At 36.1% G+C, this 26,314-nt stretch overlaps 1 protein-coding gene and 1 pseudogene across 1 annotated transcript; both read right to left on the reverse strand.

Annotated features, from left to right (window-relative positions):
* Positions 1-2,980: 2,980 nt before the first annotated feature.
* Positions 2,981-4,925, reverse strand: LOC124099281 (endoplasmic reticulum chaperone BiP-like; annotated as a pseudogene).
* An 806-nt stretch (positions 4,926-5,731) lies between these two features.
* Positions 5,732-24,916, reverse strand: LOC124099297 (rho GTPase-activating protein 29-like). Its single transcript, XM_046454336.1, is given in 9 exon segments — positions 5,732-6,582; positions 8,889-8,997; positions 9,124-9,439; positions 12,209-12,441; positions 15,549-15,686; positions 15,959-16,147; positions 16,660-16,799; positions 23,710-24,152; positions 24,633-24,916. Coding segments are annotated over 9 exon segments (2,703 nt in total).
* Positions 24,917-26,314: the final 1,398 nt, after the last annotated feature.

The raw sequence follows: 26,314 nt of genomic DNA on the forward strand, positions 1-26,314 counted from the left end.
GCAACTCTATTTGTGAGGTTTGACTGGGTTGTATCCACGTCTTAAAACTGAAGGAGTTTAAATGTAAGTAAGTTTTCTCACACAATGATGAATAAGTTCTGGAAATGGACCCTTGAGTATAGTTGCAGAATTATGTGAATATATTTAGTGTTCCTGAACTGTACACTTCAAAATAGTTCAAATGGCTAATTTTATGTGTATTTTACAATAAAATCATCGAAAGATGCATTTTTTATCATTCAGTGTTTCCTGCTATTATTCAGTAATCACATTCAATAAGAGCACTAACCACCCGGGCATACTGGTGCACATCTGTAATCCCATTGGGAGGCTGAGGCAGGAGGATTGAAAGTTCAAGGCCAGCCTCAGCAGAAGCAAGGTGCTAAGCAATTCAGTGAGACCCTATCTCTAAATAAATTACAAAATAAAGTTGTGGATTTGGTTCAGTGGCCAAGTGCTTAAGTGTTCAACCTCTGGTACGCACCTCCCCCCCCAAAAAAAAGAAGCACTAATCAAAATTTGACAGTCTTGTATTTGAGATTTGGATCTGCTTGCTGCATCTCTGGAAACTAAAGACATGTCAGTTAGCTAAGCCTCAGTTTCCTCACCTGTAACACAGGAATTATAAAATGCTTACTTACCCATTATAGGTTGCTGTGAAATTTCAACTTGGTAAAGTCTAAATACACAAAAGAAGCTCAATAAATGCTAGCTCCGATTTTACTTTTAAGTTCAAACCAATATGATTTTTTTTTAAATTTTAATATTTGTTTATTTTTTGGCAGACACAACATCTTTGTTTGTATGTGGTGCTGAGGATTGAACCCGGGCTGCACGCATGCCAGGTGACCATGCTACTGCTTGAGCCACATCCCCAGCCCCCAATATGATTCTTGTACTTTGTAAGGAAGGCTAAAAAAATGGCTTTAGTATAAAAAAACCGCCATTTGTTCATTTCTCCTTACTCCTTAATATTATGGAGAATTATAAAACAGCATGCCCTAAAACCCATTTCATATTATTGTCAAGTGATGAGCCCAGGTGTTGACCACTGAGTCAATAGTTAATAATCTTAAGGTATCATACTCCAAGAGGCAACAATTTCAGAGAAGCCACAATTACTTGATGTACTTGAAATAATTTACATATAATAATGTATGTATAAACCTGCACATATAATTTTTTTATCAAGTATAATATGATCATACAAAAACATTGACTCACAATATAGTTCAAACATACAAAAGAAGGCTATTTTATTTTTGTCCCTTTTACATCCTATTTTAGGCAAGATGATGAAACCCAGAAAATAACAGGAATGAATTAGTTTATAAAAACTGAGTATTTTATAAGTGAAACACATTCAGTCATCTACATTTCTCAAATTGCAAACAATGAGACTTACTATACTCTCAAAATGAACTTAAATAAATTATTGCTCTATTCTAATGACATAAACGTTTTCACTGGTTGATAGTCCAGGTAGAAAGAGTATGTGAAGTGATTTATAAGTAAAAACATTTCATTCAATAGGATTTTTTTTTTTTTGGTACTGGGAATTGAATTCAGGAACACTGAAACATTGAGCTGCATCCACAGCCCTATTCTGAATTTTATTTATAGACAGTGTTGCTAAGCACCTCGCCATTTCTAAGGCTAGCTTTGTACTTGAGATCCACCTGCCTCAGCCTCCGGAGCTACAGGGATTACAGGCATACAACCCTGTTCCTGGCCAAAAGGAATGGTTTTAACAAAACCCAGATGATCTCAAGAGAAAATACATAGAAATATTCATATAACATTCTCATTTATATTAATTTATATTACATATATTATTATTTTATTATATATACATATAATATATATAAATTATATATATAAATTATAAATACTAATATATAATTATATTATGTATTACATAATTTATATAATATAAATTAAATATAATATATAATATCAATTATATTTTATGTTATATACTCATATATTATATATTTATATAAATTATATATATAAAATATTTATATACTCATATATAAATTATATATATTAATATGTAAATATATATGTAAAGTATATATATGATATAAATCATATATTATATAAATTTTATGTATATAAAAATATATACGATTTATACATATTTAATAAAAATTATTTATAGCATATGGAGTACATATTTTTATATACACATATAATAATATATAAACTAAATATAAATATATATTGTTTTATTATATATAACATATTATTATCATATAATATATCTAAATTTATATTAATTTGTGTTATATTACTTATTGTAATAGAATTATATGATAATATAATTTCTATTATTAATAAGATAATGATATGATTATTATATTATAGTTTAATTTATATTAATATAATATATAAAATATATGGATTATATTATAATTATATATAAATGACATATATATATATATATATATATATATATATATATATATATATTTAATTCTATAATATGTAATATATAATATATATAATACATAATACATAATATATTATATATAAATATAATTTAAATTATATAGTTTAGTTATTTGGCTTTAGATGGTTTTAATGCTTCTGATAGTGTTTTTTCCCTTAGCTTTATCTGTATAAATTTTTATTTTATGACAGTTCCAAACATTTTAGTATTTTTTTTTTAAATAACAAACATTTATTGGTGTGACTTATGGTAGAAAAACGTTCCTACACGAGATGTGCATGACCAAATCATTAAATAGAACATTTCTGAGGTGAACACACATCCTCACCCACGTTTTTATATCCAGTTTTTAAGATAGCCAATTCCTCCTCTCTCTCCACCCCAAAACATGTGAGCAACTGCTAATTGAAAGCAGTAAACAGCCACTTGGGCTATAGCATTTTCAACTCCACTCTGAGGTGAAGATTCCAAGTACATTCGAGACTTAAGTTCTCTCAATTGTCTCCAAATGAAAGGTCCTGAGTCCAGTATTTACAATATTACAGCACTAGCAGACCATTGTCTACAACTCTTCTCTTTCTGCTGTATCCTCTTCACCAGTCCGGGGAGGGTCTGCACTTCCATAGAGTTTGCTGATAATTGGCTGAACAATTTCTTCTAGTTCCTTCTGTTTAGCTTTGAAGTCTTCAATGTCAACATCTTGGTGGCTTTCAAGCCATTCAATCTTTTCCTCTGCAGCATTTTCAATGGTCTCATTATCTTCAGAGGAAACTTTGCCTCCCAACTTTTCTTTATCTCCAATCTGATACTTTAGAGAGTAGCATAGCTTTCAAACTCATTCCTAGTATCAATGCACTCCTTGAGTCTTTTGTCTTCCTCAGCAAACTTCTCATCAATTTCTTCAGTTGTCAGTGGATTTTGGTCATTGGTAATTGTAATCTTAATTTTGTTCCCTATACACTTGTCTTCAGCTGTCACCCAAAGAATACCATTCACATCTATCTCAAAAGTGACTTCAATCTGAGGGACCCCTGAGGAGCAGGAGGAATTCCAGTGAGATAAAATGTACTCAGAAGATGGGTGTCTTTTGTCAGGGGATATTTACCTTCATAGACCTTGATTGGAACAGTAAGTTGATTATCAGAAGGTGTAGAAAAGATCTCAGACTTCTTGGAGGGTACCACATTGTTCCTTGGTATCAGCTTGGTCATGACACCTCCCATAGTTCCAATTCCAAGTGTCAGGGGACATACTACAAACAGTACTAGGTCACCTGTATCTTGATCACTGGAGAGTACACCAGCCTGGAGAGTGGCACCATATACATCAGCCTCATCTGGGTTTATGCCACAGGATGGCTCCTTGCCATTGAAGAACTCTTTAACAAGTTGCAGAATCTTTGGAATTTGAGTAGAGCCACACACAAGAACAATCTCATCAACATCAGACTTCTTCAAGTCAGAATCCTCCAGTACTTACTGAACAGGCTTCATGGTAGACCGAAACAGGTCCATGTTTACCTCTTCAAATTTTGCCCAAGTCAGAGTTTCAGAAAAGTCTTCTCCTTCATAGAATGACTCAATTTGAATTCTTGCTTGATGTTGAGAAGACAGGGCCCGCTGGGCCTTTTCTACTTCATGTCAGAGTTTCTGGGTAGCTCTGTTGTCTTTCCTAACATCTTTGCCAGTCTTCTTTTTGTACAGTTTGATCCATAACATGCTGGTTGAAGTCTTCTCCACCCCATGAGTATCAGTATTAGTGACCATGACTTCAAAGACACCATTGTCAATGGTGAGAAGAAGCACATCAAAGGTTCCACCACCCAGATCAAACACCAGGATGTTCTTCTCTCCCTCCCTCTTATCCAGGCCATAAGTAATAGCAGCTGCTGTAGGCTCATTGATGATCCACATAACATTCAGGACAGCAATAGTTCTAGCATCTTTGGTTGCTTGCTGCTGGGCATCATTAAAATACTCTGGTACAGTAACAACTGCATGGATAAAATTCTTTCCCAAATAAGCCTCAGCAATCTCTTTCATTTTAGTAAGAACCATAGCAGAAATTTCTTATGGAGCAAATATCTTAGTTTTCCCACCTCCAATATCAACCTGAATGTATGGTTTAGTTTTTTTTTTTTTTCAACCACCTTGAAAGGCAAGAACTTGATGTCTTTCTTGCTGCACAGACAGGTCATTCAAAGACTGTGTTCTCAGGATTAAAAATGAGCTGATTCTTGGATGCATCACTAATCAGACATTCCCCTACAGGCATGAAGGTCACATAAGATGGCATGATGAGGTTGCCCTGATCATTGGAGATGATCTCCACGTGGCCATTCTTGAACACCCCGATGCAGCAATTAGTGGTCCCCAGGTCGATGCCAACCACAGTACCCACATCCTCTTTCTTGTCCTCATCCTCAGCCAGGGCTGCTGTGCAGCACCCCAGCTACCAGAGAGAGCTTCATCTTGCCATAGCTGTGGGCCACTTGCTATGGGTCAGCAACCAGGGAAGCAGACAGCCAGAAGACACAGGCAATCCAGCAACAGGCCGCAGCTAAGAGCAGTGAGGTTACGGGTCTGTCACACTGAGACACCTCAACTCTGTCCATCTGTGTTGTCTCTGCCAATGTATCAAACTTTTTAGTATTGAAGTGCATTTTATTTCTACAATTGTATTGACTACCATATGTAAAAATTGTCAAGTAGTTAAATATTGATTCACAAGCATTTTGGCCACTATGTAAATATTAAAAAGTTAAGTGAATTGCCAATGCTTCCATACATACTATAACAACACAAGTGGTCAACGATGCACTAGAACATTATGTGGGAAGAAATATATTCATACCAAATCAAGATTTTTCAGGTACTTGCATTCAGAAGCATTTTATGAATCAGCACCAGATTTGCTCCAAAATAAAACTCATTTTCACCTAATGCCCCTATTTGTTGAGAACAATACTATACATTAAGGATGCATTTACATGGATTATTTTATAGAGAAAATTATTTGAAATTTAAAATTATAAAACTTATTTTATGCAGAACTTCAAAAACACAGAATTTAAAGACCATACCAGTGAGGCACTATCATTCTATATGACTAAATCACTACCATTCTATATGACTAGCAAACACAATACAAGGCCAAAAGGCAAAATACACACTTTGGCCATCCTATACAAAAGGGTTCTGTCACAACATTCTTTCCTATAATAAACACAATACCAAAAAATGAAACAAGAAAAAGAAAAACTGAATTTTGACAACCCTACACAAACTGTGGCATTTCAAATTCAAGGTCTTTTAACTCTTCCATTTTTTTTAGCCTGAGTCCTTGGCACATTGGATTCATGTCAGGCAGGCCAACCTCCTCACAGGTCTCTGTAGGCTCAGCAGCTGGCTTCAAAACATAAGCTGATGTGTTGTCTGCCTCTGGAACAGATTTCTCCACATGACTCAGGAGAATAAGAGCTGTGCTAGGAGGCACTGCTGCTGAAGGTGAAGCTGGTCTCTCCTCAGTCCCCCTGACTTTGCTGGTCAGAGTAGGTGGTTTGTAAAATGTTGTCCCAAGATGGCTCTGCAATATTCTGGGTGCTCTTGCAGGAGCAAGATGGTGAGAATGAGAGGAACGTCTCTCTGATGCCTCTCTTGCTGAACTGGCTGGCATGTTGGGCTGTGTGGCATCGCAGGAATGGTCACCACTAACCCTGAAGCTCATTGTGACTTTTTCCTGGAGTGCACTTGGCACAATCACTGCACTCATGCCAGTTAAGTTCTTTGGTTCACATTGTTGTGCCTGAGTTTTTTGTGGAATCTGCTGATCAAAGCCATTAAATTGGAAACCAGCAGTAGTAGGGGTATCTTTTCTATTAAGTACTTCAAAAGTAAGATTCTGGCAAAACTTGTCTGAATTCACATTTCCCACATTTCTGCTGTTTCTCTCATTAGGAGAGCTTTCAATATGGAACCTATCTGTAGGCAAATGGAAATGTCTGATCTTGGTGCTTGGCATAGGCCTCTGTATATCATTTGTTGCCACATCAGATATCAGACTAAGTGGTTTTGTGGTTTTACACATATCATCCATGTTTTGGGATGATGATTCAAGTTATTTGTTATCTGAAAAAGAAGAGATTTTTTTAACTTCATGGAGCTTGGTTAATAAGGAAGTGTGGTTATTTATAAATGGGCACTCTCTCAAAAAAATATAGTCTTACATGTTTTTTCCTACATGATATTCTCAGCCATCTATGCAGAGGAATTAAAAATCCATACAGTATTAAAGGCACATTTTGAATTAAAGCATTACTTTTTAAAAAATTATCTAAATCAATAGAACAATTAGCTACAAAGCACATAAAATTAAAAAAAAAACCACTTCCTGAAGTAACTTGTTTTAATTTGCTACCCATGAATGATTATTTTCTGGGTTAGAACATTCCTGATTTCAATAGGCAGACAATGGTAACTCTACAACAGTAACACTATTCTGTACACCAACCAAAGCCATGTCCTGAACCCCAGGGAGTTTTCCTGTCGATCAATCTGCTTCCCAGATACATTCTGTCTATACTGAGGCAACACACAAGAGAGGACTTGGAATCTCTTCCAGCTGATCCACTAATACATGGCAAGATCCTCTGGACAAAAGAAGGTTGAAGAGCTGTCTAAATTGCCATTGTGCTACTGGTCCTGAAGACTCCAGATTTAACTCCTTCTCTTTCTCCTCTAGTCTGGACCTAAAGTCCCTGTTTTCTCACCTAGAACCCTAGGTCCTCACACTCTGTCTTGGCTGAATGTACCCCAGAAGCTCCTGTTACTAGAAAGGTGCAGCCCTCTGGCCATGATCCTCATTTCCCTCCTGGGAAACATCAGACAACTGTGTGCCTTGCCAGTGGCCTGACAGCTTTCCAATGGCCCTGTTCATAGCCCACAGTCCTCATCCCTGCCACCTTGTCCTTCTACCACATCCTTGGGCAGTGGTTTGCAGACAGGTGCACACAAGCACCACTTAAAGGTCATCATCTCATCTGACCTTCGTCTTCAACTGAGGCTGCTGGCCTCTCTTCTCTGGTTCCCAGGCAGTGCTCATATGATTTGCTGCGCTGGGCCCTTCTCAACATTGATAGAAGGGAGCTGAGCCATTGTGGTTGGATGGTAAACACCAGAACATATTTACATTCCTGCAGAGCTTCTAGCACCATGAAGAGTGCAGGCTCTGCAGCCAGCTGCCTGGGTGCTGGCTCAGCTCCTGCTCTAGTTCTGCCATGGGCAAATCTAGTGCACTAGCCCTACCTGCCTTCTTATGTCAAGACTGACTCCTATGTGGAGATATGTTGGCATGTGGTGTTAATGATCTTCTAAAGAAAAGGCTCAGAATTACCTGGTATGTAATGAAAACTTCAAATATTTTAAAATTATTTATTTTTATTACTATACCTACCTGGAAATTCAATTTTCTTGGACAGCAGCGAAACAAGGTTACATTTAGGAATGAGACAAGATAAGGTTCAAATCCTAAATCAACAATAATTTAGGGATATGACATTTGGCATTATTTACCTTCCTGAGACTGTTAGCTATGGCTTAAATGATGCCAAGGTTCATAGCACTGAATTGCTAATAAGATCAAATTAGATAAATGGAATCAGTGAGTTCAGTGCTTTTCTTTGCAGAGGTAATGGACTGTCTTTGTTTTCAAACTTTCTCAGGCTACACTCATTGATATTTCATTAATTTAATATATCAATTTTAACATACATTGCTATATGTTGAAAAATTTGGATTTAGCTCTACTAAAACAGTAATGAATGAAAGGTTTTCAATCCCCTTAGCAGAAACCATCCACCAAAATAAAATGATCAAAAAAACAGTGAACAAAAAGACTGGATCCAAGAAAATGGAAAACATGTGTGCTTAATGTGCTAAAGTTAGGCCACAGGTAAAGGGACATCAAAAAACTTTAGGAGTCTATTTTTTTGAGTTTCAGAAGTACAGCTTTTTTCTCCTTTGACTTTAATTGATGGCAAAAAAGTAAAGGTGAAAACAAATTTCAGAAAGAGAACAGAAATAATTTATGAATTTCAAAATATCTTTCACAAGAAAAAAACAAAGCATGATATTCATTTAAATGACATTCATTAAACTTTCTCAATTGCTAGCCAGGTTAACTAATAAAACCTTGAAGTTTGAACCAACCTCAACTTAATTTACCTTTTTTTTTAAAGAATGAGAATTGTAGGTGGACACAATATTTTTATCTTTATTTATTTGTTTTTATATGGTTTTGAGGATCCAACTCATGGCCTCACACATGCTGAAGCAAGCGTTTTGCCACTACAAGCCCAACCCTCACCTTGGTTTTTAATCATGACTTCTTGGCAAGGTTTGAAATATGCAAAAATATATGTTACATGACAACTCACCAATGAGTCATGCATCCCATTTTTCCAACGCAATTTGTTTGCATTCTGATTCCTCAAATGATGTAGTCAATTCAAATTTTTCAATTTCATTATCTGCAGTGTGGATATCCTATTGATACAAGAAAAGTTTTAAACTGAAAGCAAAACACATCTCAAAACTAACAGTTCAAAGACTATTAACTTGTTAACATAAACATCACAAATATAATGCAATTCTATAATTGTCAAAACTCACTTGCTTTGTAGAAAAATATTGTGACTTTGTGGAATGTTCTGTTGATATTACAGGTTTGGGAGGAGGGCTTTTACCCACTTGAGGTTCAACAACATAAGTACTACATGGAACATTTTGTGGCTCTAGGGACACATCAAAGATCATCTGTGCATTGGTAATGAGGAACTCTACCAACAGGGCCTGATTGGCATATGCAGCAAGGGAGGAGGAGATGGTACCAGGTGTGGTTGTAGGCCTGGGCCTCATGAGACAAGGTCCGAATATCACCCCCAAGTTTTTTGAGTTCATCAGGTTTTCTTTAGAATTGTCTACAACCCTGAAAAGAAGAACACATAAAGTGTATGAGGTTTGCCTAATAGAGGTCCTTAATGGTAGTTTACTATGAATTGAGAAGGGTCAAGAATAATCAGGCTGTAGAAGACTACAAAGGGTTTGTCTAGGGTCAAGTTTGGGGGTCTAGGGAAAGAATTCTTTGTTTCATTATCATACTTACCACACACCAAACTGAGTTTCAGAGTACTATGTTAGGATAAAATGCATGTAAGTAGAAGGAACTACTGAACTCTTAGTAGCAGAAGGAAGAAAAATACCCCTATATATTGCTCAATCTTTGTATGTGGGATATACTCCCCATTTCTTATACTGGAAACTGAAACAGCACTGTCAATTTCTCCCTCACTTCCCAGTTAGTTTTCTTTTTTTTTTAAATAATTTTTACCCAGAGATGGACACATACCTTTATTTTATTTATTTATTTTTATGCAGTGGTGAGTATCAAACCCAGTGTCTAATATGTGCTAGGCAAGTGTTCTTCAATTTGCCACACTCCCAGCCACCACAGTTAGTTTTCTAGCCTAGATGACTCTTTCTCATGAATATCTCTCTATTCTATGACCACCATCAATGTTCTGGTTTTACTTCAAACACTCTCAGCTTGTTATTTCTATGACTATCCAAGGAAATCTGTCTCTGCCTTTTTAAGCTATCAGGATGATACTAGCCTTATTTATGGGTAAAGAAGCTGTGAGATTGATATATATATATATATATATATATATATATATATATAGTGAATGTGGTAGTTTTGCTATTTGTATTTCAGAGAATTCATCACTGATGTATAGAAATGCATTTGATTTGATTTATGGGTATTGATTTTATATCCTGCTACTTTGCCAAATTCATTTATTATTCTAGAAGTTTTCTCGTGGAGTTTTTTGGATCCTCTAACTATAAAATTATATCATTGGCAAAGAATGATAGTTTGAGTTCTTCTTTTCCTATTCGTATTCCTTTGAATTTCTTTCATCTAATTGCTCTGGCTAGAGAGGCAAGGATTATGTTGAACAATTTTTAGATGGAATGCTTCCAATTTTTCTTCATTTAGAATGATGTTAGCCTTAGGTTTAGCATAGAGAGCTTTTACCAAGTTGAGGTATGTTCCTACTACCCATACTTTTTTTTTAATGTTTTGAACATGAAAAGATTCTGTTTTTTTTTGTCAAACTCTTTCTCTGCATCAATTGATATTACCATAGGATTCTTCTTTTTAAGTTTATTGGTGTGATGAATTAAATTTATTGATTTCTGTACATGGAACCAACCTTGCAACCCTGGAATACACAACTTGATCATGGTGAATTGTTTGTTTCATATATTTTTGTATGTGATTTGCCAGAATTTTATTGAGAATTTTTGCATCTATGTTCATTGGGGATATGGATCTGAAATTTTCTTTCCTTGATGTGTGTCTGGCTGGTTTGGGTATTATGGTGATACTAGCTTCACAGAATGAGTTTGGAAGGTTTCCTCCTTTTCTATTTTATGGAATAATTTGAGGCCTTCAACAGATGAATAGATAAAAAACGTTGGTATATATACACAATGGACTCTTACTCAGCATTACAAGAGAATAAAATAATGGCATTTACAGGTAAATGGATGGAGTTGGTGAATACCATGAAATCAGCCAATCCCCCCAAACCAAAAGCCAAATATTCTCTCTGATAAATAAATGCTGATCCATAATTGGGTGTTTGGTGCTGGAGGAACATTGATTGGCCACAGGGGAGGGAAGGAAGAGGAGGGGTATGTGGTAGGAAAGATGGTGGAATGAGACAAACATCATTACCCTAGGTACATGTAAGATGGCACATGAGATGTGACTCTACATCATGAACAGAGAAATGAAAATTTCTGCTCCATTTGTGTACAATGGATTAAAAACATTCTACTGTCATGTATAAGTGATTCAAACTAAAAAATATATATTTTTTAAATTTTTATTTTATTTATTTATTTTTATGTGGTGCTGAGCTTCGAACCCAGGGCTTTGCACATGCTCTACCTCTGAGCCAAAACTCCAGCCCTCCCAAAATAAATTTAAACAAAATGTTAAAAAGGAGATCTGAATTGCTGTCAGAAAGGTCTAGCAGGCAAATCTGAATATGTAAAATTTCTGATGCCAAGTTCTTTAGTGAGTACAGAAACAATATGGTCAACTCATCTGCCAGGTAGGTAAGATTTTCTTATCAGGCTTCTAGGAAGGGTAGCACAGTTCCTGCTACTGCTTGCTATATTGTATCCTAATAAAATCAAATTTTCCAAATGCAAAATGATTTCTTGTGTCTCCATGTCTGTTACCCTCTGCCTAGTATGCTGTTCTGCACATTCTCTACCAAATCATCACACAGTTCTTAAAGTTGAACTCAAGGGCTTTTGCCTCTTCTGCTCTATCCCTACCCCCAAAACTTTCTATGCATGCCTGCAAGCTGTGCACAGCTAAAAGTAAACAGATGATGATATACTGTGGTTATATACAGGTCTGTTCCCCAAGATGATGAGCCCACAAATAGTAGAAACCCTGTGTTTTCATCCTAGTTTCCCCAGCCAGAGCCTGGCACACAGGAGGCATCTGAGAGAACCATGTTTGCTGCATGAACATATATTCAATGTCTCCCTTTCCCAACACATAATAAAAACATCCTAAAAATCATTTTGAAAATTATACCACAACAATATAAATGTACTGAATACTATTGCCCTGTACAATTAAAAATGGTTAAGATGGTATAAAAATTCTTACCACTTAAGATGGACGACAAGGTATTGTAGAGTGTTAAAACTGGATGGTGGCAATTGTCTTAGAAGGTCCTTGGTTTTGAGAAGAATTTGGTTGATTTCCATACACATATTTCGGTATGTGTTGTCTTCATAGTTGTCCCTTTTTGTGTCCTGTTCTTGGTTAATCTGTTGAATGACATTTGCAAGCTCCATAAATTCCTGGTACCATTGGAATAAAACCAATGGTTCTGGTAGCTAAAGAAATAAAATTATATTAAAAATACCTTTGGGCTGCAGTTGTGGCTCAGAGGTAGAGCACTTGCCTAGCACATGCGTGGACCTGGGTTTCATCCTCAGCAGCACATAAAAATTAATAAATAAAATAAAGGCATTGCATCCTGCTGCAACCAAAAAATAAATATTTTGGAAAAATCTAACTGTTTTTTTTTTTTCTTATAGTCAACTGTGAGAGTTACTCAAATAATTTAGCATGTCCCTTTAGATTAACAAAATCTAAAGACAATCTGTATTTATTTATTTCTTTTTCAGTACTGGGGATTGAACGTAGGACTTCAAGCATGATAGGCAAGCACTCTAGTACTGAGCTTCATCCCTTCCCATAAAATATATGTGTTTGGTAGGGAATTGACTTAGAAAGCAAATCAAAATCTTGACTATAAATTTTATTTATGGTAGTAACAAATTAATAGATAATGAGTGAAATTCTAAACTTTAAATGAATTTTAAACTTTAAGCTTCATGATAGGATTTTAAAAGTCTTCATCTTTATCCTAAACATATTTTACTCACATCTGACCCCAAAATAGCATGATCTTCAGCTGTTTTACTGGAAAAAAAAATAGTATAGTGCACAAAATCAATAAAATGAATCAGAAAAGGCATGGATTTTATGAGTACGGGGTAAAAATATCAAAGTGCTACAGGGCCCAGATTTTACTTGGGCATGAATGAAGATCAGCACAAGATAATATGACCTACAAAAACATACTGTCAACATCTCATGAATCTTTAAAACAGGCTGATTTGCCATGAATAGATCAAAAGAAAAAGTTCTTACAACAAATATCCACTGCCATAAGAATTTCAATGTTTCTACTGATCTACAATAGAAAATTCAGTGAACCTTTAGCTACCTGATGTCCTATAATATCTGTGGCAATTTAGGGTGTTGCCCTGTGACCAGTTTCTATCTTCACCACTCTGATATCTGAAGCAAGTCACTTTACCTCTTGGAGCTTTAGGTCAATGAGTCAAATAAAGGCTACTCTCTGACACTATTGCAAGAACTGAGCACACTTGCCCAAATGAAAGTCTTAGACATACAAAATTTCTCAACAGAATGCAAGTTTATTATATTGAATACTATTCATCTCTTCTCCCTGACTGACTAAACAAGATTAAGGATGACACATTATGAGACTTACAGTCATTCAAGTGTATCAACCTCCATTTCTCAGTTGAGGTGTCTGTAAAATGTGATTAAAGAGTTATCAATGCTTTCCTGGGCTAACATTGTAGATCCAGCAATTTATACTTAATTTCTTTCCCTCCTGCAACCCACTAAGATACTGTATGCTCATAAGGACTAGGAAAATAGAGAAAACAAAAAGCAACAAAATTCACAAGTAGAAGAGCAGATGAACAAGTCCTGATGCAGCATTTACAAGAGAGTTGACCCTTTGTCACTCAACATGATTTTCAGAATCCTAGAGGGACATGGACAATCACTACCAGGTTTAGGTTAGGTTGATCTTGGGTTAGGTTGCAGGTAGGCTAGCTGAGAAAGCTTAGCTCTCTATAGAATCCTGTCTCTACTCCATGTACTAGAGCAATCTCCTTCCTAAAACTCTGGAAATTTTTTTTCTCTGAGCAATGTGATACAGAGGCTCTCTGAATTGAGGCAATGCCAAACATAAGGCACAGAGAGGTAATTGTCTTCCAATGGAGATTTGTTGGGTATATGCACACTGAAAACACAGATCCTACAGTCATCTTAGGCACCCTGTCTCCCACAGTATTGGAACTGTATCTCTAGGCAAGGAAAAAACCGTTTCCTGGGGAACTGGGGCTGTGGCTCAGTGGTAGTGCAATCATCTGGCATGTGTGAGGCACTAGGGTTGATGCTCAACGCCACATAAAAATAAATAAATAAACTAAAGATATTGTGTCCATCTACAACTAAAAAAAAATGCCTTCCTGGAAGGATCACACCAGTGCCAGAACAGGGAACTAGAGACATGTAGTTAGGCATATACCAAACAGTCCACCTAGACCACTTTGTAGTAAAGTTCAAAGTTTTTAAAAAGCCTTGATGTATTCAAGTGCTTCCAAAGCGATTTCATGTCCAAACTTTAACATAACTAGACACCATGAAAGACAAAAATCAAAACGGTTAGAAAAAGGACAAATTGAAGGTCTAAAACAATGCTGTCAATATTCTGGCAACCAGTCAGATATGGTGAAAGAGTACTGGAAATGCAACTGATCAAAATTGAGATGTGCTCTAAATGAAAAATAGATACCAGATTTAAAAGAAGAAGAGCTGCAATACAAATAAATAAATAAATAAAGTACCTCATAATTTAAAACACTAGATATTCAAAATGTTAAACGATATATTAAAATTTACTTCACCTAATTTTTAAATTTTATGTTGCTATAAAAATCTTAATGTTATATATGAGGGTGACATTGTATTTCTACAGAGGTTAGAGGCTAAATAGAGAAAAGAACACTTAATGAGAAAAATCGATGAATATCCACAATAAAAAGCATAATATAATCTTTTAAAAATGTTATCAAAGGAATAGAAAATCAGACTTCTTGAAAATTAAAACATGATCTCACACGTGGAATAATTTATATTAGTCAAGAAGAAAAAGACAAGAAAATGTCTTAGAAAGGTTTTGAAGAAAAAAAGAACAATACAGGAAAGGTAAGGGAAGTAGAGAACATGTATGCTTGCCAAGCAAGCGAAAGACCCTGAATTTTTAATTCCCAGGATTACAAAAAACAAATTTATAAATATTTATATGTGTGTTGTGAATGTGCACACACACACACACACACACACACATATCCAAACAAGAGCTTCAAGTACAAATTACAAAGACAGAGCGTGGGTGGGAAAATGGGCAATAAAAATCAAGAAAAGTTCCAAGAACTAAAGTGCTCATAACTGACAGAGTTCATGGACTGACCAGAATACTGGATTGAAATGTATCCACATCAAAGTACATCATTATAAAATCTTAGAATAATTGGGGGATCAATATTTATATGAAATATAAAATATTTTGTTCTCTTTTTATTTGATGATAGGTTTAGAATAAAAATTTAACCTGTTAAAGGTGTAATTTTAACACTTCAGAGATGTTATGTGAAGTAAATTGGGACAGATCTACTAAATGCCTACTGTTTTCCAAAGCTTGACATAGTCTTGCCATTTTTGCCTTGTTGCCACTGACATGATAAATTCACTTGAAGAGAAAAGAAAAACAGTATGCAATATTTTACTTTAGTACAAAGGGCTAAATACAGACATCTAAACAGAGTTGATGGATCTACTTCAATTTTTATTGGTATTTAAAAAAAATACAAGTTTAATCAAATAAATAAACATTTTCCAAATAAATATGAATAAATTCAGTTATTTCAAAGGGAGAGTGCTGATTTTCTTAAAGTCCCTTTTTCATTAAAACAAATCAAAAAGGCATTTATGTTTTTAGAGGGTTAAGAGTTAACAACATACTTCTAAACACAAGGCTGTCTTTTCAATCTCTGTAGAACACATTTTTATTATGAAAACAATGCCATCTGGCTCCTTTTTGGCAATGCGTGAGAATTCTGCTCTAAATAAGTGAGTTTTCCCCTGAAGTTTCTGATGTCCGCAAACAATGGCTAAGTTTACCATGCATTTTTTATAGCAGACAAGAAGACACTAAAAGAAAATTTTTTTTGAAAGATGATTGACACACCTTAAAATTATTCACAACTAAGCAAAGTACAGGGAGACTAATAATGACAAAAATAAGTTAAAAAGTACTACTTGTGGTTTTGAATTACATTTAACAGCAAAACAAAGTAGAAAACTAGAAATAGACCTGTGGGACTTTATTAAAAATGTACTGGCAGAGCCAGGTGTGATGGCATATGCCTATGATTCCAGCTACTTGAGTGGTTGAAACAGGAAGATCACAAGTTGAGGGCCAGCCCAATCTAGCAAGACCCCATTTCAAAACACAATTTTAAGAATGGGTAGAGTGTTTGTGGGGCATGTGCAAGACCCTGAATTTAGTTCTCAGGAGTACAAACAATAAGTTTATATATGTGTGTGTGTGTGTGTGTGTGTGTGTTTGTGTGTATGCACACACACATGTCTCCAAATAAGTAAGATCATAACAAAAAAAGTATATAGCAAAATTAAAAATTGTGATTCCAAAAAGATCTTACCACTTTGCATTTAACACCTCGGAATATGACAATGCATTCACAGTATCTACATCTTGCAGGAGATCTCCATTTTCTGAACTTATGGGTGGCAGCTGCTTTTGCCATTAATGGTTGCTGAAATGTTCCAAGGGAACTGGGTCCTTACAACAGAAATGTTAGTATGTAAGAACGGTAAAATGAAAAAAAAAAAACATATAACACATGATATTATACTTGGAATAATTTTTAGACTTTGAGATTTTTTTATATATTACAAAAAGCTATTATTTTGCATTTCTAGCATGAAAAATCTCATTTACTGATCTCTTATAAAACACACATTTTTTTCAAAATATTTACTTATGACAGTGGAATGTATTACAATTCATATTACACATATAGAGCATAATAGTTCACATCTCTGCTCATATACAAAGTATATTCATACCAATTTTTGCCTCCATACATGTATTTGGCACAATGATGACCATCTCATTCCACCATGATCTCTAACTCCATTTTCTCTCCCTTCCCCTGCCACCCCTCTGCTCTAGAGTTGGTCTATGCCTCCCTTGTTCTCCCCTCCCTACCCCACGATGAATCAGTCTCCTTATATCAGAGAGAACATTTGGCATTTGTTTCTTTGGGATTGCTTAACTTCACTGAGCATTATCTTCTCCAGCACCATCCATTTATCTGCAAATGCCATGATTTTATTCTCCTTTATTGATGAGTATATAGGATTTTGGAAGAACCCTGCATGTTTTTATGCAGAAATTAACAAGTTGATTCTAAAATTTATATGCAAATGTTAAAGATATGGAAGAGTCAAAGAAATTTTAGAGAATTTAGACTGCTTAAGATTCACTTTAGACCTACAGGATTCAAGATTTGAGATATTGGCCTAGAAAGAGACATGCAAATCAACAGAATAAAATAGATTCCAAAAGTAGACTCTCATGTATTTAGTGAAGCTATTTCTTTTTTAAAAAAATTTATTTTATTTTTTAAAAATACTTGACAACTGGAATGCTTTTCAATTCTTATTACACATATAGAGCACATTTTTTGTATCTCTGGATATTAAGTATGTTCATGTCAGTTTATGCCATTACACATGTACAATATTTTTTTGCATTACAATTCTTAATACACATATAAACAATATTTTTCATATCTCTGTTTGTAAATAAGCTATGATGACACCCATTTCAAGTCTTCATATATGTACTTTGTATAATGATGTCCATCACATTCCACCATCCTTGCTATTCCCCTTACCCCTCCCTTTCCCTTCCACCCCTCTTCGCTATCTAGAATTAATCTCATCCTCCCATGCTCTCCCTTTCTACCCAACTATGAGTCACTCCTCTTATATCAGAAAAAAACATTCATCATTTGTCTTTTGGGGATTGGCTGACTTCACTTAGCATTATCTTCTCCAAAGCCATCCATTTACCTGCAAATGCCATGATTTTGTTCTTTTTAAATGCTGAGTAATATTCCATTGTGTATAAATGCCACTTTTTTTTTATCCATTCATTGATTGAAGGACATCTAGGTTGGCTCCACAGTTTAGCTATTGTGAATTGTGCTGCTATAAACATTGATGTGGCTGTGTCCCTGTAATATGCTGTTTTTAAGTCCTTTGGGTAAAGTGCAAGAGGAGGAATAGCTGGGTCAAATGGTGGTTCCATTCCCAGATTTCCAAGGAATCTCCATACTGATTTCTCAACTGGCTCCACCAATTTGCAGTCCTACCAGCAATGTATGAGTTTACGTTTTTCCCCCATATCCTCACCAACACTTGTTGTTGTTTTTCTTCATAAGAGCTTCCATTCTGACTGGAGTGAGATGATCTCTTAGAGTAGTTTTGATTTGCATTTCTCTGCTTTCTAGAGGTGATGAGCATGTTTTCATATATTTGTTGATTGATTTTATATCCTCTTCTGAGAAGTGTCAGTTCAGATCCTTGGCCCATTTATTGATTATTTGTTTTTTTGGTGCTTAGCTTCTTGAGGTGTTTATATACCCTAGAGATTTGTGCTCTATCTGATGTGTGAGGGGTAAAAATTTTCTCCCAGGATGTAGGCTCTCTGTTCACCTCACAGATTGTTTCTTTTGCTGAGAATAAAAATTTTAGTTTGAATCCATCCCATTTATTGATTCTTCCTTTTAATTATTGTGCTATAGGAGTCTTATTAAGGAATTTGGATCCTAATCCCACATGATGAGGATTAGGGTCTTGTTTTTCTTCTATTAGACACAGAGTCTCTGGTTTAATTCCTAGGTCCTTGATCCATTTGAGTTAAGTTTTGTGCATGGTGAGAGATAGGGGTTCAATTTAATTTTGTTGCATATGGATTTCCAGTTTTCCCAGAACAATTTGTTGAAGATGCTCTCTTGTCTCCAGTGCATGTTTTTGGCACCTTTGTCTAATATAAGATAATTGAAATTTTGTGGGTAAGTCTCTGTGTCCTCTACTGTGTACCATTTGTCTACCAGCCTGTTTTGGTGCCCATACCATGCTGTTTTTGTTACTATTGCTCCGTAGTATAGTTTAAGGTCTGGTATATGGATACCACCTGCTTCATTCTTCCTGCTTAGAATTGCTTTAGCTATACTGTGTTCCTTATTTTTCATGAATTTCATGATTGCATTTTTCTATTTCTATGAGAAATACCATTGGGATTTGAATGGGAATTGTGTTGAACCTGTGTCATGCTTTTGGTAATATAATCATTTTGATACTTTTAATTCTGCCTATTCATAACAAGCAATCTTCTAAGGTCTTCTTTTTATTTTTCTCTTTAAGGTTCTGTAGTTTTCATTGTATAGTTCTTTCACATCTTTTGTTAAGTTGATTCTCAAGTATCTTATTTTTTTTTGAGGATATTGTGAATGGAATAGTTTTCCTCATTTCCTGCTAAGAGGATTTGTCACTGATACACAGAAATGCTTTTGATTTATGGGTTTTGATTTTGTATCCTGCTACTTTGTTGAATTCATTTACTATTTCTTGAAGTTTTATGGTGGAGTTTTTGGGGGTCTTCTATGTATAGAATTATATAATCAGCAAATAGTGCTAGTTTAAATTCTTCTTTTCCTATATTTATTCCTGTAATTTCTTTCTTCTGTCTAATTGATCTGGGCCAGTGTTTTAAGAACTATGTTGAATAGAAGTGGTCAGAGAGGGAATGCCTTACTTTTTACAGATTTTAGATGGAATGCTTTCAGTTGTTCTCCCTTTAGAATGATATTGGCCTGAGGCTTAGCATAGATAGCCTTTATAATGTTGAGATATGTTCCGGTTATCCCTAGTTTTTCTAGTGTTTTGAACATAAAGGGGTGCTGTCTTTTGTCAAATGCTTTTTTTTGCATCTATCAAGATGATTATATGATTCTTATCTGTAAGTCCATTCATATGATTCATTACATTTATTTGATTTCTGTATGATGAAACAACCTTACATCCCTGGGATCAATCCCACTTGATCATGGTGCACAATCTTTTGGATATGTTTTTATATTGGATTTGCCAGAATTTTATCAAGGATTTTTGCATCTATGTTCATTAGAGATATTGGTCTGAAGGTTTCTTTCTTTGAAGTGTCTGTGTCCAGTTTTGGAATCCAGATGATATTGGCCTCATAGAATGAGTTTGGAAGTACTCTCTCTTTTTTTCTATTTCCTGAGATACATTGAAGAATGTTGGTATTAGTTCTTCTTTAAAGTTCTTGTAGAACTCAGCTGTGTATACATCTGTTCCTTGGCTTTTCTTGGGTTGGTATTCTTTCGATGGCTTCTTCCATTTTTTCACAGGATACTGGTCTGTTTAAGTTGTGTATATCTTCCTGACACAATCTGGGCAGATCATATGACTAAAGGAATTTATCAATGCCTTCACTGTCTTCTATTTTATTAGAGGATAAGTTTTCCAAATAATTTCTAATTATCTTCTGTATTTCTGTAGGGTCTGTTGTGATATTGCCTTTTCATCACATATGCTGGTAATTTGAGTTCTCTCTCTTCTTCTCTTCATTAGCATGGCTAAGAGTCTGTCAATTTTATCTATTTTTTCAAAGAACCAACTTTTAGTTTTGTCAATTGTTTCAATTGTTTCTTTTGTTTTGATTTCATTGATTTCAGCTCTCATTTTAATTATTTGTTGCCTTATTTTTTGCTGCTGCTTTGTTCTTCTTTTTCTAGGGCTTTGAGGTGTAGTGTGAGGTCATTTATTTGTTGACTTTTTCTTCTTTTAAGGAATGAACTCCATGCAATGAATTTTTCTCTTAGTACTGCTTTCTTAGTGTCCCAGAGATTTTGATATGTTGTGTCTGTGTTCTCATTTACCTCTAAGAATTTTTTATTGTCTGCCTTGATGCCTTCTGTAACCCATTGCTCATTCAGCAACATAGTGTTCAGTCTCCATGTGATGTAGAATATTTAATGTTTAGTTTGTTTTTGATTTCCAATTTCATTCCATTATGATCTGATAAAATGCATGGAGGTACCTCTACTCCTTTGTATTTGCTAAAAGTTACCCTGTGAAATAGTATATGGTCTATTTTTGAGAAAAATCCATGGGCTGCTGAGCAGAAAGCATATCTGCTTGATGCTGGTTGATATATTTTATATATGTCAGTTAAGTCTAAGTTATTGTATTATTGAAATCTATAGTTTCTTTACTTAACTTTTGTTTGAAAGATCTGTCTAGTGGTGAGAGAGGTGGGTTAAAGACACCCAAAATTATTGTGCTGGGAGGTCAATTTGACTCTTGAACTTGAGAAGAGTTGTTTGATGAACATTTTTGCACCATTGTTTGTGGCATATATATTTATGATTGTTAAGTCTTGTTGGTCTATGGTTCCCTTGAACAGTATGTAATGTCCATCTTTATCCCTTTTGATTAGCTTTAGCTTGAAGTCTACTTTATTTGATATGAGTATGGAGACCCCTGCTTGCTTCCTCAGTCTATGTGAGTGGTATGATTTTCCCAACCTTTCACCTTCAGTCTGTGTATGTCTTTTCCTATCAAATGAGAATCCTGTAGGCAGCATATTCTTGGATCTTTTTAAAAAAAAATTAATCTGCTAGCCTATGTCTTTTGATTGGTGAGTTTCAGCCATTAACATTTAGGGTTACTATTGATATATGGTTTGCATTTCCAGCCATATTTGTATATTTTTGTTACCTAACTTGACTTGGTTTCCTCTTTGATTAGATTTTCATTTAGTGTACTACCTCCCTCTGCTGTTTTTCATTGTTGTTTTTTAATTCCTCTTCATGAAATATTTTGCCAAGGATGTTTTGTAGTGCTGACTTTCTAGGTGTAAATTATTTTAACTTTTGTTTATCATGGAATTTTTTCTCTCTTATTCAAATCTGAAGCTTAGTTTTTCTGGATACTATATTTTAGTTGGAACCCATTATCTTCCAGAGTTTGAAATATATTGTTCCAGGATCTTCTAGCTTTCAGGGACTGTATTAAAAAATCTGCCATTATCCTAATTGGTTTTCCCTTATATGTAATCTGATTCCTTTTTCTTGTGGCTTTTAAAATTCTCTCCTATTTCTGATTGTTGGGTATTTTCATTATAATGTGTCTTGGCATGGGTTTTTTTGTGATTTTGCATTTTCGGCACCCTGTAGGCTTCTTGGATTTGGATTTACATTTCATTCTTCATTTCTGAAAAGATTTCTGATATTATTTAATTGAACAGATTGTTCATTCCTTTGGTTTGGACCTGTGTGCCTTCCTCTATCCCAATAACTCTTAAATTTGGTGTTTTTATGCTATCCCATATTTCTTGGGTATTCTGCTTGTGATTTCTTATCATTTTTGCTCTGCTGCTACATTCTTTTCAAGATGATAGACTTTGTCTTCCTGGCCTGATGTCCTATCTTCTAAGTTGTCTACTCTGCTGGTGATGCTCTCATTTGTGTTTTTAATTTGGTTTATTATTTATTTCATTTCAAGGATTTCTTTCTTTCTTTCTTTTATACCTCAATCTCCCTGTAGAGGTCATCTTTTGTTTCTTGGATTTGTTTATGTAGCTCATTGTCAAAGTGATCTTTCAATGTCTGTATTTGTTGTCTAATGTCTTCTTTGAGATTCCAAAACATCTGAATAATGTTAATCTTGAACTGTTTCTCTGTCATTTTTTTCTGCTGTTTCTGATAATTCTTCTAATGATGTGTGTCTTCAATTGTTTCTGGTACTTTCTTCCCTTGTCTTTTCATTTTGCTGTCATTTCTTTCCTGCTCTGTGGGACGATGTTATTGCTTTTATCCTATAGATTTGTAGTGCTCTTTTATATTCCAAGATCCCTCCTTTGTGGGGAAGGACTATGTTGACAGTTCCCAATATCAAAAATACATCACCTATGTGTAAATTACTGCTATTAAGACATTTATACTTAGTCTCAGTGTCTAGTAATGTTGGATTCAATTATAATTTAAAATATAATCAGTAATTTCATAGAAGGTGTACATTTTCTGATGGGAAACAGAGAACTGGGGGTCAGGTGTCTGATGATATGTTAACGGGGAAAGATATGAGAGCAATGGGGTTAATAAAACTTAGGAAATTTGGAGGAGAACTCTAATCAAGAGTGTTAATAGCAGGAGTATAGACAACAGATAATTTAGGGGAGACGAGTACGTGGCAGGACAGTAGAATGCATAAAAACAAACACATATATGTATTTAGAAAATTAAAAGAAGTAAAAATTAGGAGGTTGAAAGAGGAAGAGAGAGAGGAAGAAAAACAAAAAGAAAAAGTAGAACAGAGAGAGAGAAATATAAAAGGGGGTCTTATGTAATTCCTCTTTATGATATTATTCTGGTGACTCAGTTCTTAAAGTTCTATTTCATACAAAGTTCTTGGTTGCACATATGTTGGAGTTGTGAGTACTAGAGGAGGAGGGGTAGAGGAGAAAGAAAGAGGATAAAATGGAAGAGAAGAAAACAAAAATCAAAACAAACAAATAACAAATTACTCTCAGAGTTCCATTTTCTTCTCTTCTCTTTCAGTAGGTGGAGTTGTCTATTCAAAGCTTGAGTCTCTGCCCTCAGGGTGGTGCAGGAAGTCCATCCTGAGATTCTTCAAAGTGAGCTGAGTGAGCAGCCGCTCCTGGTCTTCTGGGGAGGTGTGGCCAGGCACGCAGACCTGGGAGACAAGCAGCTTCCTCAGGTTCCTCATCTGGCCCAAGAAAGGAGCACAAGCAGCCAAGGTGGACGGTGCCCAGGTGCGGTGCACTTCCACCTTCTGGAAAGAGTCCAGCTGCAGTAGTATCAGGACATTCCTGGTGTGGTCAGTGGGTTTCTCAAAGATCTTTGGCCTCTTGCAACACAGGTGTACCAAGTCCCTTCTCTGTGTGACCCACAGGAACAAGTGAGCCTGGAATTCATCCAGGGGCCTCTCTGTTAGGCAGAAGTCTATGACTACCTTCAATGGTGGCTTAGCTGCCATTGCTGGACCATGTTTAATGTTTGATTCTTCTTCATGGCCTCTGATGAGCAGGCATTAACCATGGCTCCAGAACACGTCCTCCAGAAGTTCTGGGGAACATTCTGCAAATCCAGCATCTGCAGTTTCCACCTCCTGCGGGGATGAAATCAGAGTCTCAGCCCTGAGGCCCCTTCCTTCACCTCTCAGTTACTGCTCCCTGCTCCACTTCTTCCTTCTGTCTCACTCTTCTCTACACCTTTCCCCTCCAATCCAGCCTAGTGTCACCCCACTTCTATAGGCTGAGGAAGACGCAGGTATAGCCTCCATCATGGGTCACCATAGCTGCAACAAGCACCTCCACATCCAGAAGCCACTACCAGATGGGGCTCAGCAAGGCCAAGGCCTCTCCACCCCTCCTTGCTGGCAGAGTAGGAAACCCTTGGTCCACCCTTCAACATCCACTTTCCCTGGATCCATCAGTCATGGTCAGTTTCTTGGATCCCCAGTGTGTCCCCTTCCAGGCCACCTGGGAACCCCTTACCTGGGGCTATCCTGCTGGGCAAGCAACATGTCCAGCCCATCCAGTGCCACTTGGATCATGTCAAGCTGTGACTTTCTCAGGGCCCCCAGGGGCAGGCAGGTGAAGTGCCAGGCCTGCACCATTTTCTTAAGGACCTCAGTGTGTCCCCTGCTGAAAGCCTCCTCAAAGAGTGGTGGGAAGAGCTCTATGGGCAGGTCCTCCAGATCCAGGATAGCCCTATACTTGTTGCTCAGCAGGCTGCTTCCTGCCAGTTCCAGCACTATGGGTGGGGACTGGATGCTCATCCTGGGGAGTCTGAAAGAAGAAGAATCCTGTAAAATGGTTCAGTGAAAAGGCCACTATCCCATCCCTTGCCAGCCACTGGGAAGGGGGTACTGGGGAGTCTAAAAGCACATCTCACCCTTATGGGGGAAAGCCTTCTAATATTATTTTGTCCTTGTAAAAGTGGAATTGGAGTGTCATGTGACCTAAGGCAGGAGGCTCCTCAGTTTCAGCAACTATCATGGCTGGGAGAGGACACGTCCTCACATGGGTGACATTATTTTTAATTTTAAAAAATTAAATGAGCAATTGTAAAAGCATGTGCCCATGTTATAAAATACTTGGAAATTACAACAGAGTCTCATGGATATCTGTTACCCTTGTGAGATTCTGCCACCTTAGGGGGAGTTGAAGAGAACAAATAGATCAGAACAGAGTCTGTGAAGTGTTGCATGAGATAGTTTTAAGCTTTTGTTTAATTTGTTTAAACAAAAAATAAAATTACAAAACCATGTAGGCCTTAAGGTATAATTTTGGGGACTTGGGACTGGGTATTGAACTCAGGGCACTCAAGCACTGAGCCACATCTCCAGCCATATTTTGTATTTTAGTTAGATACAGGGCCTCCCTGAGTTGCTTAGGGCCTCACTGTTGCTGAGGCTGGCTTTGAACACCAATCCTCCTGCCTCCTCTGCCTACCAAGCAGATCGGATTACAGGCACATACCATCACACCTGGCAATAAAGTATCATTTTAAAGGCACACAAAGTAAATATCTTAAACAACAAAAAATAGAATTCTAATCAATTAGAATGATATGGAATTTCAATCATTCTCCTTGGTTAAGAAATATTAAAGCGGCTTTGGCTGAAGCTCAGTGGTGAAGGGGTCACCTAGCAAGTGTGAGGCCCTGGGTTTGATTCTCAGCAGCACATAAAATAAATAAATAATGGGCAGAGGATATAGCTCAGTTGGTAGGGTGCTTACCTTCCACACACAAAGCCCTGGCTTTATTTCCTAGTACCACCTAATACATTGATAGATTCATAAATGTATTGTGTCCCTCTCAACTTAAAAAAAAAGAAGAAGAAGATTTGGGCCTTTTGCAAATGCCTGTAATTCTAGCAGCTAGGAAAACTGATAGGAGGATCACAGTAGATTCAAGGCCAGCCTCAGAAGAGTAGGTGCTAAGCAACTCAGTGTGACCCTGTCTCTAAATAAAATACAAAATAGGCCTGGGAATGTGGCTGAGTGGTTGAGTGCCCTGAGTTCAGTCTCTGGAACAATACTTGAGAAAGAAAGAAAATTGAAAGCAACATAAACTAAAGTGGAAATCCTAATGTTCAGCATAAAGGTAAAATCACACTGAGAGGTAAAATCTAAATCTTAAATTGGTGCATAGGAAAAAAATAAAATAAAAC

This window comes from Marmota monax, unplaced genomic scaffold (assembly GCF_021218885.2).
Source record: "Marmota monax isolate L192 unplaced genomic scaffold, Marmota_monax_Labrador192_F-V1.1 WCK01_AAM20220418_F8-fsc01601, whole genome shotgun sequence".
Taxonomy (NCBI): Eukaryota; Metazoa; Chordata; class Mammalia; order Rodentia; family Sciuridae; genus Marmota; species Marmota monax.